At 46.4% G+C, this 16,995-nt stretch overlaps 5 protein-coding genes across 5 annotated transcripts; 3 read left to right on the top strand and 2 right to left on the bottom strand.

Moving 5' to 3' along the window:
* Positions 1-38: 38 nt before the first annotated feature.
* RPL15 (60S ribosomal protein L15) lies at positions 39-1,369 on the top strand. Its single transcript, XM_018275728.2, has 4 exons — positions 39-195; positions 257-343; positions 482-638; positions 703-1,369. The coding sequence occupies exons 2-4, from the start codon at positions 257-259 to the stop codon at positions 1,068-1,070; spliced, it is 612 nt and encodes a 203-aa protein (XP_018128507.1). The 5' UTR covers positions 39-195; the 3' UTR covers positions 1,071-1,369.
* VE01_06274 (uncharacterized protein) lies at positions 1,309-5,866 on the bottom strand. The gene is made up of 3 exons (XM_059463775.1): positions 3,265-5,866; positions 2,505-3,189; positions 1,309-2,455 (listed from the first exon to the last, which is right to left on the bottom strand). Exons 1-3 carry the CDS (start codon positions 4,688-4,690, stop codon positions 1,849-1,851), a joined length of 2,718 nt encoding a protein of 905 aa, XP_059319526.1. The 5' UTR covers positions 4,691-5,866; the 3' UTR covers positions 1,309-1,848.
* Positions 5,867-7,048: 1,182 nt separating this feature from the next.
* On the bottom strand, positions 7,049-8,909 carry VE01_06273 (uncharacterized protein). Its single transcript, XM_018275726.2, has 2 exons — positions 7,986-8,909; positions 7,049-7,934 (listed from the first exon to the last, which is right to left on the bottom strand). Exons 1-2 carry the CDS (start codon positions 8,787-8,789, stop codon positions 7,779-7,781), a joined length of 960 nt encoding a protein of 319 aa, XP_018128505.1. The 5' UTR covers positions 8,790-8,909; the 3' UTR covers positions 7,049-7,778.
* VE01_06272 (uncharacterized protein) lies at positions 8,762-10,112 on the top strand. Its single transcript, XM_018275725.2, has 2 exons — positions 8,762-9,272; positions 9,323-10,112. The coding sequence occupies exons 1-2, from the start codon at positions 9,019-9,021 to the stop codon at positions 9,897-9,899; spliced, it is 831 nt and encodes a 276-aa protein (XP_018128504.1). The 5' UTR covers positions 8,762-9,018; the 3' UTR covers positions 9,900-10,112.
* VE01_06271 (uncharacterized protein) lies at positions 10,113-12,788 on the top strand. The gene is made up of 2 exons (XM_059463774.1): positions 10,113-12,227; positions 12,278-12,788. The coding sequence occupies exons 1-2, from the start codon at positions 10,500-10,502 to the stop codon at positions 12,386-12,388; spliced, it is 1,839 nt and encodes a 612-aa protein (XP_059319531.1). The 5' UTR covers positions 10,113-10,499; the 3' UTR covers positions 12,389-12,788.
* Positions 12,789-16,995: the final 4,207 nt, after the last annotated feature.

The following is a 16,995-nucleotide window of genomic DNA, read 5'->3' as shown; positions in this document are numbered from 1 at the left end:
TGGCTTGACTAATTCTTGTAAATGCAGGGGTTAATCCGTGATTATAGTCGCGCGGCTGCGCTAGCGTTGCGCTAGCGGTGCCCTAAATTTTTGGTGCCGCGAAGCGACGCACATTTCGTCCCTGCAATATTGAAATTTCATTCCGAGATTCCACACGACAACTGACGACCATCGCCAACCCCATCACAATCGAAAGTGAGCTCACCAACCCAGAAGAATTGATACTAGAACACACAGCTGACTCTGAGGCAATTAGATGGGTGCCCTCAAGTACGTCGAAGAACTTCAGAAGAAGAAGCAGTCTGATGTGCTGCGCTTCCTTCTCCGTGTCCGCTGCTGGGAGGTAAGATAATACCTCGTCCGACGACCTCGATCACTTCGGCATTGCCATAGGGTTTTCGAGGTCTCAAAATTCATACTGTGGACATTTCGATGTCTCTGCTATACACTCGTTGAACATTGCTGAGAGTGCATAATATAGCTTCGCCAACTGAATGTCATTCACCGCGCATCCCGCCCATCGCGACCAGACAAGGCCCGCCGTCTGGGTTACAAGGCCAAGCAGGGCTATGTCATCTACCGCGTCCGTGTTCGCCGTGGTGGACGCAAGAAGCCAGTTTCCAAGGGTGCCACTTTCGGTATGGCCTCCCAACCGAAGAATTTATTTTCACGACTTCGAACTAACGAATTTTCTCTTTTTAGGCAAGCCCACCAACCAGGGAGTTAACCAGCTGAAGTACCAGCGCTCCCTCAAGTCGACCGCTGAGGAGCGTGTCGGCCGCCGCTGTGCTAACTTGCGCGTCCTGAACTCGTACTGGATCAACCAGGACTCCACCTACAAGTACTTCGAGGTCATCCTCGTCGACCCCCAACACAAGGCCATCCGCCGCGATCCCCGCATCAACTGGATCGTCGCCCCCGTCCACAAGCACCGCGAGTCGCGTGGCCTCACCGCCACCGGCAAGAAGTCCCGTGGTCTCGGAAAGGGTCACGGCTTCAACCACACCACCGCCGGTCGCCGCAAGACCTGGAAGCGCCACAACACCCTCAACCTCCAGCGCTACAGATAGTCTGGGAGTCATTAGGAAGGAGATTTCGAGGATGTTTTGCGCGATGGTTAGCTTTGCGTGTGGTTTATATTGCATCTTAGCAGTCGTGTAGGGTGCCTACACCAATACTAAAGGCCTCATCAATTTATATTGATTGTGTGAACTATATATCACGATTTATGATTTAATTTGTGACTTCTGGGTGACATATACGTTTGCTTCTGCGTTGACATCGTGAATACACGTCCAATACCAATTGCCCCAAGAAACTACAGGCAATTGGGAAGCAAATTCTCACTGTGAAGAGCACCTGTGCCAAGGCTTGCCTAGATCAGCGATGGAAAAAGAGTAGAGTAGCAGTCTAGAATATCCATTCATATCATAGTGTGTAACTAGTCAACCCACTAAACGCAAATCCCGCCATCAAATTGCCCAAATTTATCAAAAAGGCAGACAATTGAAACTCCATGCAGATACCCCTTTTGAGCCCAGCACGAAAGCCTCTGTTTACCCAACTCTGTTTACGGTAAAAAAACGACACCCCCAATTGCAAATCTATCTATAACCTCCCTAGCGATCTCCCTTCATCAGTCGTTAATCGGCCCCAACTTCCCATTTCTGTGTGTGGTATACCGGTAAAGAAGGTGCTTGAAATGAGCGACCAAAGAAACACCCGAAACCCTCACCGTCAGAGTTGCGGCTTTATGGTGTATCGTATTAAAGCAAAGAATCGCAGTGGCCTCCAACGAGGAGGCAAGTAGGAAATGTATATCGAACTAACGCGAATAAAACTGGTCAATCAACGGCTGTTGAGCGACAGTCCTTGAAATGAATTCATCCAGCCCTCGTTGTCACCCCCTGGTCGGCTAAAATCGCCAGGATCTTGGCCATTACCAGTTGTATGGGATGGTAGGAAGCGATCAGGCGCGCCGTGATAATCTGCTGCAGTTTGGAATTGAGAAAACGACTCCATCTGCTGCATCATATTCGGGCCATAGTTGCCTGGTCCGTTACGTGGAGCTGGGGTGAATGCTGAATGGCCGTAAGTGAACGGCTGCTGGAACGACGTTGGGGACACGCTGGGCTTATCAAGTGTGGGCTGAAAAGCATTAGCAGCCCCGGGCTTGTATCCTCGAGCACCTTGGTTCAAGGCATTGAAATTGGGCTGCTCTTGCTGGGGTGGCTGCTGTGGTCTTCTCTCCACCTGGGTTTGTCTGTTCGCGCCAACTGCACCTGGGCCGACTCCGCTAGGGGCTTGAAGTCCCAGGCTTGGGCTAGCAAATGACGCCGGATTTATGGCAGACATCCAGATTCTGGTCTTGTAGACCTTGAACAAATCTGTAACCAGGGAGTTGAAGTTGATATAAGCATCCGCAAAGTAATAGAAAGTGAGCTTTTTCCAATCCCTAATGCATTGTTAGTTAAGAACGATGGAAGAATTAGCATAGGACTTACATCTGAAATTCGGCATCAAGGATTTCCATGTGGAGGCCGTGCTCCTTTACTTTCTGCATGCAAACTCTCTTTGCCTTGGCTTCATTTCCTTCCTTGTCCCGGAGAGCCTGTATTTCATGGTTCTGCGCCAAACGCTTGATGATTTTTGGCTTTAGTTCTCCAGGATTTGGCTCTTGCATTCCATGTTGAGTGGGAGGACCCATCCCACCAACGGCACTTCCCTGAAGTCCATTTGAGGCGGCCATCAAACCCGCGCCTGTTCCATCGGCAGTGCCAACTGCACCTTGCGAGTACATCATCAGCCACTTGTAGTGCTCTTCAGCGTAATGCTCTTTTAATTCTTTCGCTGTGGCCCAGTCAACATTGTCTTGGGCTACCGTGCCTAGATCAGTTCCACGATCCGCCTCTACAATCACAAGGTCACCGGGTTTGACAGAGAGCCCAGTTCCTTCCTGGACGTAGAAAACGTCGGCTCTTGAGCACTTGAAGAGCACGATATAGAGAAGTTGATTCTGTCGTGGCTGGGGTACACTGTAGATGTTGCGATGAGGAGAGGTCGGTTGCACACTGCCATAGGCTGGGGCAGCAGGGTAAGGTTGATAGGCAGAGGCTTGTTGATAGGGCGGTAATCCATATGCCTCGGTATTTCTTGCTTGGACGGGTGCGCCGCCGAAATATGATACTGCTGTATTTGCCCCGCGTGAATAATTGGCCCCAGGCGAAAGGAAAGGGTGAGCGGTTGTAGAAGGTGCAAGCTTACCATGATCATTAATCGTATAATCAGTGGAGTCAGCATAGCGTGACTGCACATCTTGAGGCAAGATTTGCTCTTGATGGCCATTTTCACGGCCTGGCATCTGCTCACCAACAGAGCCTACAGAAGCATGGCGGGTCGGGACGTCAGCAAACGAGTGTCTGCGACTTTGAGAGATGTCTGATAATCCGCCAAACCCCAATGAGCTCTGCCAAATCGCCTTTTTCACGTTCTCAAGTTTTCGGTTCTCAGCTGCGCCATATCCTCCTCTTCCTAGTTGACCCTCGCTATATTCGCTCAGTCGGCGTGCAAGCATCGATTTATTTCCGATGTCTTGAAGCTCGCCCATCTCATCCATCTCATCGATGGCATAGTCGGATTCTTCCGGCAATGTATCTTGCAACCCGTATGTATACCCAGGCTGGAAGGGAGCAAGGGATGTGCTGGTAGCAGCTCTCGGCCTAAGCCTTGAGTTATGATAGTTCTGCTTACGGAGCATTGCATTCTCTCGCGCCAGTGCCTCGAGCACCTTGGCCTGGTCCTGTAGCTGCGAACCATGGGCCATATTGTTGTCAAACTCTTCCAGGTCGTCGTCATCAACTTCCTTAAGCTTTCCAAGCCCAGTTCCGTCACCTGACACCTCACTTAGCATGCTGGGCCTTGATGGTCGGTGCTGTAACCCTGAATGGTGCATTCCGCGGCCACGGCCGTTGAAGCCAGGGCCTGGCAGAATGCCCGCACCAGGAACATTGCTCTCGGAGTCGAGTTGCCCGACAGAGTAGGACTGGGAGCGATATGTCTTCGGGGTTGGATGAAGAGGAATTGCGAAAGGTATTGTTGTCTCTGCAGGCGCATCACGAGATGCAGCGAGGCCCTGAGAATTACTGCTGTCTGTGTTGAAGAGGCCATTATTGGCGAATCCGCCTGTCAGGCTGGTTGGTGACGGAAGGACCTCTGACAACCTATGGGGTGCGTCTTTTCTGGTTTCAGTATTCCAGATCCCAGATCCCCAGGGAAATGATGTAGATCCAGGAGGGACGCGGCCAGCAGCTGTAGCGGATGATGTGGACGTATGCGCACCCCATGCGCCTGTCTCGGTAGATGGAGTGGTGGGATGTGAGGTTGTTGGTGACATTGTGCTGCTTGCGAAAGAACCCTTGCGAGGCTGGCTCAAAGGCTGGGTTGTATCATTCAGCCAAGAGGCGCGACGAACAGGCTTATGAGGCGGTGCTGTCGGCATGGTACTCTCCTGCCGCTGCTGGTTGTCACCCTCATCGTCCGAGCTGGCCAGAGCCTCAGAGTCAGGGGTGGATCGTCTCCCGTTGAGTTTGTCGAGCAAAATGGAGGGGTTGCTTGCTGACATTGTGGTGGGGTAGGATGAGGATGACTGGTTAGATTTGCCCGCCGGCCGGGTTTTCGCTCCAGAGTTCATGTCGTATTAATATGTTGTACAGTCGAGGAGTGATATATTTCCTCCGCCAATGCAGATCGCGATCCTTTCAAAGTCTAGATTCTCCTATTCTAATAACCCAAATGAAATGTTCCAGGCCTCCTGAGAGGATAAAGAAGGCTGAATTCGCCTCAACTATTCATTGCCCATTGTCGTCTGGAGAGAGAGGACGCGACAGCCTAGCCTAGGGAGTTATATCCCGTCGCAATAATGGCAGTCGGTGTATGTGAGGTATGGGGTTGAAAGTGTCAGAGTAGACTCTCTCAGGGTATTGTAAGGTCAAGGCGACACAGGATATGTTGTGGCGGATCGATTGTTTGTGGCAATGAGCTTTTGAAAGGCGACACGCGAGAGCTTTGTGGGGATGGAGCCTAAGCTTTGTGACGGCGGGTGGCGATTGATGCGACGAGAGGCAGAGAGCGAGATGTGTAAGGGAATTTGGACAGACAGATTGAATGTCGAGCAGAGAAGATGGCGCGCAAAGGGTATGTATGTGTGTGTATATGTATGTGAGTAAGTAAGAGTAAGTATGAAAGATGATGTTTTGCAAATGATGGACGATAGGTGTGCGGGTTTTGGGGAGGGTGGAAAGATGGAAGGGGAGGTAAAGTAGAAGACTTTCTCCACTTTGGAATGGGTCGAGTGGTCGAATGGTGGGTGGACTGTTCTGTCGTCTGGGTCGTCTAGGTTGTCTGGGCCTGTTCCGGGGTGTAGGGGTTGGTTAGTTAGTTAGTTTAGTTTGTTAGGTCAGTAAGGTAAAGGTCAGAAGGAGGCAGGTGAGGCAAGTACTGAGTACATGTGGAGGGTGGGCTGTCTAGGTAGCCGTAGAAGTAACGGCGGTTTAATAGCCAGTAGTGCAGGTCTGCAGTGCGGCGTAGATGCGTAGATGCGTAGATGCGTTAGATGAGTAGATGCGTAGATGCGTACATAACTCTAGAGTGATCTATGCTACTTCTACTTTGCTACTACTACTCTACCTACTCTACCATAGGAATAGTATGATATTTAGTATGAAATTGTTATGTGTGGAGTGAGAGAACAGAGCTAGAGGGAGATCTAGATCTATAATGTAGGTAGAAATGCCATGCGTTATGTGCTTTATGTGCTTTATGTGCACCGCATGTATGTATAGAGCTGCCTCTAAGGACCGACGACAACTTTGATGCTTTGGTAAGATCGATCGCTTCTCATGTTGCCACAGGTTGCCATTGCCACCACCCACAACAAAGAGGCGCAATATGAGGGTGGGAAGGGAAGCAAATCCTCAGTCATCTGCTGTACCCATATCCCATAACACGGTACAGTATTGCTATAGCAGTCATATACTACACTACAGTAGAGAGACTAGCATGTACCGTACCGTACGCTGTACGAAGTACGAAGTACGGCAAGTTTATAGAGTAGAGTATTTTCGAGCATTTTCGAGTATTATACATACTGTAGTAGAGTACGTTGATCGTTGTTGACTCTTCCCGTTGACTCTGCTCGTACTGTATACTTTGATGATATTGCGGAGATAGAGGGGCTACCGTAGCACTAGACTCGAATGAGTAACACTTGATGGCACTAGCCGTTAGCGTGTGTCTTGGTAAACTGCGGGGGAACAGGAGCAGCGTCAAGAGACAAGAGACAAGAGACAAGAGAGACAAGAGAGACCAGAAGCGACGGAAGGGACAGAAGAGACAGGTAGCAATAAATTGCCTGTGCTTGAGTATGTACATCTCTAGAGATGGTACTTGCTCTACTACAGGACGCCACAGTATAGTATTGGTATCTTAACTACTATTCGACAACCCTCAGCATCCCATCTCTCAACATCGAATCGAATCGACAATAGACAGACAGTACAGCTAGCTCTAACTGCTTCCCCGTACCATCTTACTTCTTTCTACCTCACTCTACCTTTCATACAGTAATCTACTAGCAGACGCAGCATCCTCGGCAGTATTATGCTTTGTCTTCCGTGTATATATATGTTCGCATATATTCGTGCTGTACCTCCTCTACTCCAGTATTCTATTCCGTCTCCTCATCCATCCCGCCACATCCATTCCCATCCGTCTCCCTCCCTTACACCTCCCTCACACCTACCTCACACCTACCTCCCTTGTCCTTGAAGAAACGAGGCACCGTACTGTACGACCATTCCTGCCTCCATGATCTAATTACGACCAATGCTCTTGTGTCCTTTGTGTATTTTGTTTGGCTGGCCCTTGCCACACCCTCCCCCTCCTCCATCACCCATCACCCATGTGCCCCATGGTTAATCAACCCCATGCTTGTTGGGAAACCCGCCCCTCCACCACCACCCTCCACCCCCTCCACCCCACCTCCTCCTTTCCCCCTCCACGGAGTACTGCCTTTCTAGGCCACCTGTCGTTTCTGTACTGCTTGGTCCCCCTAGCAATTATCTCTCCAAAGTTCACAATACACGGGAACTGAGCCTCCAAGGTCTAAGCTATCGATCTCTATATGACATCACGCTCCATCTGTCGTCAATGCCATCCCATCTTCTCTACTGCATCTGGCTAATTCCGTTCATATTTCGATCAGGTGTGGTGGGGTGTTGCTCTGGTGGTGGCCACGGATCGGAAACCAGGAGAAAGAGCTCGACAAAGCGCAGGTCTGTGAGTCTGTGTAGCACTGGCTGATGTTGACAGGTTGACGGTTCACGGTTGGCGTTTATTTCACGGTACACCAAAAACTTACTACCGCTGTTCAACCCACCCCTCGTGACTCTTTGATATAACCTATCCTTCCACAGCATCTACTGTTCCGTGGCTGTGTTTAACTTCCGGTACTGCTGGCATTCTTCTCCTCCACCTTTCTACTCCCTCTCCCGCCAACCTACACCACCACTACGTCAATGGATCACCCCTTACAATAAACCTTCGGCTTTCGATCGAGATGGGCCCTGCACACCGAGAAAGCGGGGAAGTGGCACCCTGGCCAATTATGTCTGCACAATGCTTCATTTGGGTATATACACGCATGTCCCATCCCTGCGGTTTTGTTCTAGTATACATCCAATTCTTCACGATACTATACAGTCTACAGTGTACGTGATGCTTCATCCCGGCACACTGTCCAGGCTGTCCTTGCCTTCTGTTGACGCCGGCACGCTTCCCTTTTGCTGTTTCAGCTTCTCCTCAAACTTTGCAAACTCGGCCAGAGCCACTTCCTCCTCCTGATCTAGAACTTGAACAACGCCCTTTACTTCCTCGATCTGTGCTTGATGTTAGAAAGTGATTCTTGTCAGGGGGGTGGGGTTACTCACATAATGCATCAGCATTCCCTCAATACCATTCTTCAATGTGACCGTGCTCGAATCGCATGTACGGCAGGCACCTCTGAGCTTGAGCAGTACATTGCCTCCTTCGAACCCCTTGAAGTCGATATCTCCACCGTCCTCTTGGATCGCGGGTCTAATCCGTGTTTCCAGAAGCTCCTTGATCATTCCAACAACCTCACTATCATTCTCGTTATATGCAAGACTGTCTTCCTCCGCGCCCTCATGATGTTGCTCTCCTGGCTTATGCTCCGTAATGTTCACCATCTGCTGTCCGGAAGTAACGGCTTCGGTGATGAGGCTGAAAACTTCAGGCTTGATATGCGCCCAGTTGGCATCGGCGGCCTTCGTGACCGTAATGAAATCCACTCCATAGAACACAGATGTGATCCCGTCTATGTTCATCAAGTTTGCTGCCAGCGGAGAGGGATGTGGAGGCGCCAGAGTTGAGCGTGGCGACATATATTCAATGAAAGGCGTCGAGAGGCCCTCGGGTAGAACTCGCTGGTTGGGGAGGAACTTGAGAGCATCCGGGTTTGGTGTATTCTCCGTCTGAATAAATATAGTTCGACTACCGCCAGCCGCAGCTGCTGGGCGTAGTATAGTTGATGGCTGGTGCAATGGCTGTAGAGTTGGTCTCCTCGCTGAATTTGTCGCCCCCATCGATGGTAGTCTTCCGGTTTGGTGAAGACATCTATATGCGGATGTGATTGGAACCCTCGGGGTTATTCTGGTTGGCCTTAGCATCCTTGCGGACGATGCCACTGTGCCGAGCGCTCGACATGATGCCATTGTGCTGTTTGTGGATACTTCTTTCACAAAAACCACTCTTTGTGAGTAGTAGGAGTTCTAGAATATTTACCACACTCGGGACGATATGATGTCTTGGGTTGATCTCCGGTAGATTTCCGGAATGACGGCATATGACTCAGCACGATTGATACTTTGTGCACGTGACCCATCCGTTCGACTTTCCACCGCCATCACGGATCTAGACCGTCGTCTCCTCTGAATACTAGTTATGGAGCCCACCACTGCTGACCTTGGCGGTAATGGCGAGGTTCTGGATATACCAGACAAATCGCAGTCTCCCCAAAATCCGGATATACCACAAACGCAGGTAGACCATAGCCTTCCTGAAGAAATCGCTGAAGTTCCACAAGCCGCCGCCACTGAAGACCAGAGTCCCCCAAAAGCAAGCTTGAGCAGCAAGTTGTGCGGGGTGTGCAACGACCAGCAGGCCAAGTATAAGTGTTCTCGATGTGAAATTCCATAGTGAGGACTTTGATTACCAGTTACCTGCGAATGAATCTAACAGTTGGTAGTTGTTCTGTGGCCTGTGCAACTCTACACAGAGCCGTCCCTTGTGAGGCACCAGTGACCAGAAGTCTGACTCCTCTTGCTGCCGAACCTGCAACGCAGAATGGATCAATAAGATCATTGCCAGGAACCGTTGCAGGTTCCACTCAGGGCAACATATTCTCAGTGTTGGAGAGTTCTCAAAAGTTACAGTCACTCTTTATCATGTACCCGCGTCTACGCTCCCAACTACGAGAGATATACAGTGCTACTCTTCCGCCGACGGATGATCCAAATACGCTTGGATCGAACAACGATCATTCGTTCCAGAGAGGTAGGGGAGGTGGAAGGGGGGGTATGGGCAGGGGCAATTCAAGGTCAGGACCATGGAACAGCGATCGAGGGACGCAGGATGGGATAGACGCGTTGGGCAAGGCTAAGCTGGAGTTTGGAAAGGCCGGTGAGGGTGTAAGAGAATATGCTAACCTCGTTTTGAAGCTTGTCGCAGCAGACGGCGTTGATGTTGCTCGACTGGTCCAGGACGAGGTTGCTGAGGAAAACGCAAAGATCATCGCGCAGCTCCTCAACGGAGATGCATATTAGAAATCAAATTTTATGCCCTCCTATCCTCCTAATTTTGCCAGCATTCCACTGCATGGCGTGCGTGGTTAGCGATTCGTAGCAATTATTCCACGACTACTGAAGTATCAAATGCGTGTGCCTGAGCTTGTGAAGCAGCTTCGAAGTTGATTAGCATGATCATAAAAACACTACCCCTAATCTTCTGTATAATAATTAAACTCAATAAATAAGCATCTGTTTCTGAGACAATCGTGGTCTCAGCTCCTCACTTTCCTATCTTAAACTAGGATTTAACGGAAAGAAATCTAGCCGAGCCCGTTAGAGCACCCGTCACCCTTCACCCTTAACCCTTACTTACCCCACATAGACGGGCCTGAGCGACTATCCCGAAGTAGCCGATTAACGTCAACCTCAACTGAAGCCATAATCTGGAAACCAGTTCTCAGTCCGTCAACCGCAGGCCCATGCCCACGAGTACTCGATGCTCACCTCGTTATTTCGGTCGCAGTTAAACCTTGAGCAGGCTCATCAACTGCAGCCGGGGCAGGCAGTGATGCATGCCAAGGCCTGGGAGGGGAACTGATCTAAGCTGTCACAAACAGTGTTCGCTCCGAGTTCTCGATGCCGAGGGCGATTCCACCACCTCAAATGTCTAGTCGCACTATACCCACGCGCCAAAAGGTTGACACGGACACAATTCAGGTCTTCCAGGAGAAGGCAGATGTCCCAACGACCGGCCAAACACGGTTGTCGCAAGGCCAATTGGAGTGCAACACCACTACGATAGATACCCCACAAACCGATGACGAAGATGATACACCAGAGAAGAAGCGTTCTGGAGGCGTTCCTTCAAGTGTCGATGTAGATGACTCCGAAATTGACTCTCCCCGCTACTCGGACGATATTCCCATACTCCAGCGAAGTGATGAGGTTACTCCAGACAGACACGCCAAGGTGTCTGGGTTTACATTTGACGAGCTTGTCGATCGCCTGTTAAGCCAGCCTATGTCGAAGGCAGATTCGAATTTTACGGACGTATTCCTGTGCATGTATAGGAAGTTTGCGTCTCCCGGGATGTTACTGACTGCCATTTTGTCCCGGTTGGAAAAATCTACGAGTGAGAAAGGTCAACATTTCCTGACCCGAACTACCGTGCAGCTTCGGATCATCGCTGTCCTTACGAAATGGATTTCGCAGTATCCAGGCGATTTCGCCGCTCCGCAGACGAATCAGAAGTTCAGCGCTTTTGTCGAGCAGATTTCCACTGAACCAGCTTTCAATTACGCCGTTCAAGAGATGAGGACTATGCTTCGCTTTCACGTCGTGGAAGATGACGATACTCGATGGGCGAAGAGTGATCTAGAGGTAGACTCTGACGTGGAGGAAGTCAACGAACTTGTCCCAGTCACATCTTCCACGACGCGCAGCTCACGGAGTACTGATCCGAGCAAGAACACTAGCAATGTATCTCTAGCTGATGAGAAGAATTCCAGACGAGATCGTCGACATTCCGAGACCGTATCAGTAACGTCAAGTGAAGCTGCGCCAGCAGCCGGTGGCCAACCTTCATCCTTTCATACAGTGAGAGATTATGAAATTGAGGCTGCGACCTTCGTGCCGTCAAGAAAGCACCTACTAACGAAGCTCCTGTACCATAATTGCATGGAGATTTCGGACGATGATTTCGCAGACGAAATCACTAGAATGGATTGGATCATGTTTTCGTCAGTCCGCGTACGAGATCTGGTTCGTGATGTGAGCCTTTCAGCAAAACAAAAGGCCAAATGCAAAAGCCTCGTCAATGTTACCCGCGCCATCAACCATTTTAATCATGTGGCATGGTGGGTGACCAACTTGATTCTCTTGAGAGACAAGGCAAAGCATCGAGCGCAGATATTGGAGAAGTTCATGCGTATCGCATGGAAACTAAGGCAGATGAACAACTATAATGGCCTGGCCGCCGTTATGGCGGGGATTCAGAATACGGCAGTTGGACGGCTCGCGCAGACACAAGCCTTGATAAGTGATGAATGCCGGAAACAGTTTATGAGACTCGAGATATTGATGGGGGTCCGAAGGAGCCATTTTGCCTATCGACTGGCCTGGCAAAATTCAACGCTGCCACGGATACCATATGTGCCTCTGTCCCGACGTGACTTGGCCTCGGCGGACGAAGGAAGCAAGACCTTTGTAGGGCCGAAAGGAGACCGTATCAACTGGTCAAAGTTTGAGGTATTTGGAGGTGTCATACTGCCTATTATGAAGAGCCACAGTACACCTGTGATTTTAGAGAAGCATGACAATGCAAGGGAAATCATTTTAGACTGCTTCATTTCCGCCGATGAGGATGTAAGTAGCCTCCACGAATTAACCAGCACAGCCTGCTAACAACAGATTAGGAGATACACAACCGAAGTACATCACTAGAGGCTAGCACCACAGGTACCGATCCTGGGAGGAGGAACAGGTTTCTTTGGTCTCGAAGTTTCAATCAATCAGTTAATTACTAACTGAACTTAACCAAAATCATGGCGTAAGTTAAGCGGGAGTACGGCGCAAGCAGGGACGGGCACATCTTTCAAGCTGCCTTTTAGCTAAATTTATCTTTATATCAACTTCACTTGGTTAACTTAGCATATCTAAAATGAAGCGGGTAATTAGTTCAATCATTGTGGTGCGGCCTAAAACTGGCAATTATTAGGTGCACAATATCAAAATTTCCAATTAAGAAACCAACCACAGTTAGCGTTCTCGGGGCTAGGCGTATATTCGTTTGTGCGAATGCATTTATGACTGTATAAGTTGTGATCTTTCTTTGATGGTCATGTACGGTTCTCATAGTTATTCTTTACTCGTTGCGTAATGTTAACTATACTATTCTTTGGAGTACTAATAGTATGTTTGTTAAGGCCTATATATTTATAAGAGTTTACTTCATTTAATTAATTATTAACTTAAAGTCACTTTATATATAATTTACTATGTGAAGGCACTTAGTAATTTAGTGTAAAACTAGGCATCTTGCTTCTCTAAAATTCGAAGGCACGCATCCCACTTCCTCTAACCTTAAGTAGAGTGAGAATTTAGATACAATTTACTTTAATATTGTACTTTATTTGAACTCTAACAATATCAGCTAGACTTATTTATGCATAGTAGATTTAACAGCTTACATTAAGGTGCCCATCTTTTGTCATAGCAATCTTAGTCTCAACCCTATCCCTAAAATTATAATATTACAGAATTACCGCCTAAATTATCGTAAATTACACAATTACCACCCTATCTTTTAAAACTTATAGAATTGCCACCCTATAATATACTTACTATGTTAAAAACACCTAAAAACACCTATCTAAGTAATTATAATAAATTAATTTTAGCTCTTATATATATATAACTTAACTATATTTATACTATTTATAAGGCTATTACTTAAGTCTATAAGTAATAGCTTATATGTGTTAGTAACGTAGGTCGTGGCGTAATCGGGAGGATGGCGTAATCGGGATAGTGGGGTGAGCGACCCCATCAAATCCAGGAGACTTGACTACCACCACATTAACCTGTCATTAATATGGTGCGCAAAACTAGCTTAAAAGCTCAAGAACGCGAAAATCTACTAGCTAAAGCAGTTATTGGAGTTAAATCTGGTATATATAAATCCTCATATGCTGCTGCAAAGGCCTTACATCTAAGGCCAGATACTGTCCTAGACCGTGTTAATAGGCAGCGGCCCTCACAGAAAGAGGCACGGCAACAACAGCAACTCCTATCAAAAAATCAGGAGCAGACCCTCTTAAAGTGGATTAAAGAGCTTACTATAAGCGGCTACGCTCCTAGCCATCGGATATTACGTGAGGTTGCAGATGAAGTCCGGTCAAATAAGTGTCGCGTTTTTCGCGTTTTTCAGCCTCAACAACAACACCTACAACAACACCTACAACAACACCTACAACAACAACCTCAAACTCAACAACTACAACCTCAAATACCTCCTAAGTTACCTCTTGGGCAGGACTGGGTTCCACGATTCATTCAAAGGCATCCTAACTTACGTGTTAAGTTAGGACGTAGAGTTGAGGCGCAAAGGATGAATGGGGTGACAAAAGAGGTGTTGAAGGGGTGGTTTAACGCGTATAAGAGCGTTATAACAGAGCTAAAAATCGAAACATACAACACCTATAATATGGATATAACATGGACGAGACTGGATTTTCAATTGGAACTATGCAATCTACACGAATTATAGTTGATTCTACACTCTGTACGCGATTTCAAGCTCATCCTGGCCAACAGGAATGGGTGTCTGTAGTTAAGTGCATCTGCATAGACAGAACTACTATTAACCCCCTTATTATTTTTAAAGGACAGAATATACTACAAAGCTAGATTCTAAAGGAAGTTATATAAAAATAGCACTTCTCTACAAACACAAAAGGATAACGTAAGTCGTGGCGTAACCAGCACAATGGCGTAACCGGCATAGTGGGGTTGGAACCACCCCATCAAACTACTACCACCTTTAAAAATAGCAAATAATTCAATTACTACCACCCTAATTCATCTATATCATTATCTTCGCTCTCCTCGCTCTCTTCTTCACTCTCACTATTAGTTAAGTTAACTATTGAGGTAGGTTGTGGTGTTGTTCTATGCCTCTGTGAAGCTGTTGCTGTTGCTGTTGCTGCTTCTGCTTCTATAACTTGCGACCGTAACTCCTCTGTTGAGATGTGGAATTGACCCTTCAAAACTGCTCTTTTACCCTTATTCTGTGTTCTTCGCTTTTGGATAATTGAACGTAAGTTATTACACTCTCTTTTTTAAAGGGTATTGTGTGTATTAAGGCGTTCTGACTCATCTGCTAACTTATTGATATATCGCTTTGTAGGAGTATTCAAAACACCTTGATTTAAGGCTGTAGAGAGCACAGAATTCGCTTTTTGAAGGGTATTAAAATCAGGTGGACTACTGTTTAAGAATACCTTCTTAAAAATATCATGCTCTGTAGGAGTATATAGTCGTTCTACTACTACTACGTCTGTAGTAGGAAGCGTAGCTGCTTATATAACTGTCTGCGGCTAGAATGGCTGTAGCCTACTTCCTCTCTAAGTAGAATTGATATTTAAAGTTGAAAAAGCAGCTGCTCTTACTTTTATATAACGTAAGTCATGGTGTAAGCGGCGACATAAATAGTGTAAGCGGCGATTTCAGAAAACACACCAAAATCCACATCACGTGACTTGAATTAAAACCTTAATAACTTCTGTAATAATGCTTGTAAAGCTTAGTGCTCTTATATTATTAGTCTCTATATATGTATACATTAGGATTTAATTTGCTATAATGTAAGCTAGTCTTATTTAAGAGTTATTTACACTTAAAGTTTTGCCATACAAATATTATATATAGGAAAAGCTAAAACCTTAATATATACTATAAAATACGACTAGCGCTACTAGCAAATTTACATATATTAGATGACTATACAAAGAGTAATAGTCTAAGAGTATTAAGCTCTATAAACATTATTACAGAAGTTATTAAGGTTTTAATTCCAGTCACGTGATGTGGATTTTGGTGTGTTTTCTGAAATCGCCGCTTACACCATGTCGCCGCTTACACCATGACCTACGTTATGGCCACGACTTACGTTATAGCCCACTCCCTCTCTAAGCAGAATTGATATTTAAAGTCGAAAAAGCAGCTGCTCTTGCAGTAATATATGCATCTATCTATTCTAACTTCTGTTGTGCCTCATTTAGGTGTAAGAGAGCAGTTATAAGGTGTTGCTTTAAGGGCCTAAAAATCGAAATATCAAGTGGCTGTAGAACATAAGATATATAAGAAGGTAGTATAAGGAGTGATATTCGATTTTGAATGCAGTGTGATATAAAGCTTCCACTTATATAACTATCGTGACCATTGCAAATAAGGAGCCGTTGTTGTAGTTTTCCATTTAAAAGTGTTGCTTTTACTCTTATAGAGGGCTCAAAAACGCGTTTTAGCCACTCTAATCCATAAAGATTGCTTGTCTATCCTTTTGTATTTGCAGAGAAGTGCCATTTTTGTATAACCTCCTTTAGAATCCAGCTTTGTAGGATGTTCTGTCCTTTAAAAATAATAAGGGGGTTAATAGCTGTTCTGTCTATGCAAACGCATTCAATAGCAGACATCTATTCTTGTTGGCTAGGATGAGCTTGAAATTGTATATAGAGCGTAGAGTCGACTATAATTCGTGTAGATTATATAGTTCTAATTGAAAATCCAGTTTCATCTATATTATAGGTGTTGTAGTTTTCGATTTTTAGCTCTGTTATAAGGCTCTTATACATGTCAAACCACCCCTTCAACACCTGCTTTGTGACCCCATTCATCCTCTATGCCTCAACTCTACGTCCTAACTTAACACGTAAGTTAGGATGCCTTTGAATGAATCGTAGAACCCACTCTTACCTAAGAGGTAAGTTAGGTATTTAAGGTTGAGGTTGTTGAGGTTATTGTGTTTGTTGTTGCTGTTGTTGTAGTTGAGGCTGAAAAACGCAACACTTATTTGATCGGACTTCCTCTGTAACCTCACGTAATATCCAATGACTAGGAGCGTAGCCACTTATAGTAAGCTCCTTAATCCACTTTAGGAGCGTTTGCTCTTGAGTTTTAGATAATAACTACTGTTTTTGACGCGCTTCAATATACGTTTTGCCACCTTTTATACGTCGCTGTAGAGTCCTTTCACACAGCCCTAAAGCCTTTGCAGCAGCATATGAAGATTTAAATTTTCTAGACTTTATTCCTAAAATAGCTTCATAAAGTCAAAAATCAAGCTCTTAAGCCTTAATACTCCTACGTTCAACCATTCTATTAGTTGTAGTAGTAGGAGTTGTAGTTGTGATGTGGTTTGATGGGGTGGCCCTAACCCCACTACCGACTTTACCCCATTACCGACTTTACACCATGACTTACGTTACTACTTAGACTATTAAAATATATATATTCTAGTTGTGCTATAAATATTACGGTTAGTTATTGTTAGCTTTATATTTAGGTGCTAGAGTGGCAACGCATGTGATAGAATGTCATGTGTAAACAAAAAAACAAACGCTCACATAATAACACA

The sequence above is a fragment of the Pseudogymnoascus verrucosus genome (genome assembly GCF_001662655.1).
Source record: "Pseudogymnoascus verrucosus strain UAMH 10579 unplaced genomic scaffold scaffold_35, whole genome shotgun sequence".
NCBI classification, from domain to species: Eukaryota; Fungi; Ascomycota; class Leotiomycetes; order Thelebolales; family Thelebolaceae; genus Pseudogymnoascus; species Pseudogymnoascus verrucosus.
Note: the sequence above shows the minus strand (reverse complement) of the source record. Positions and strands in the feature narration are given on the sequence as shown.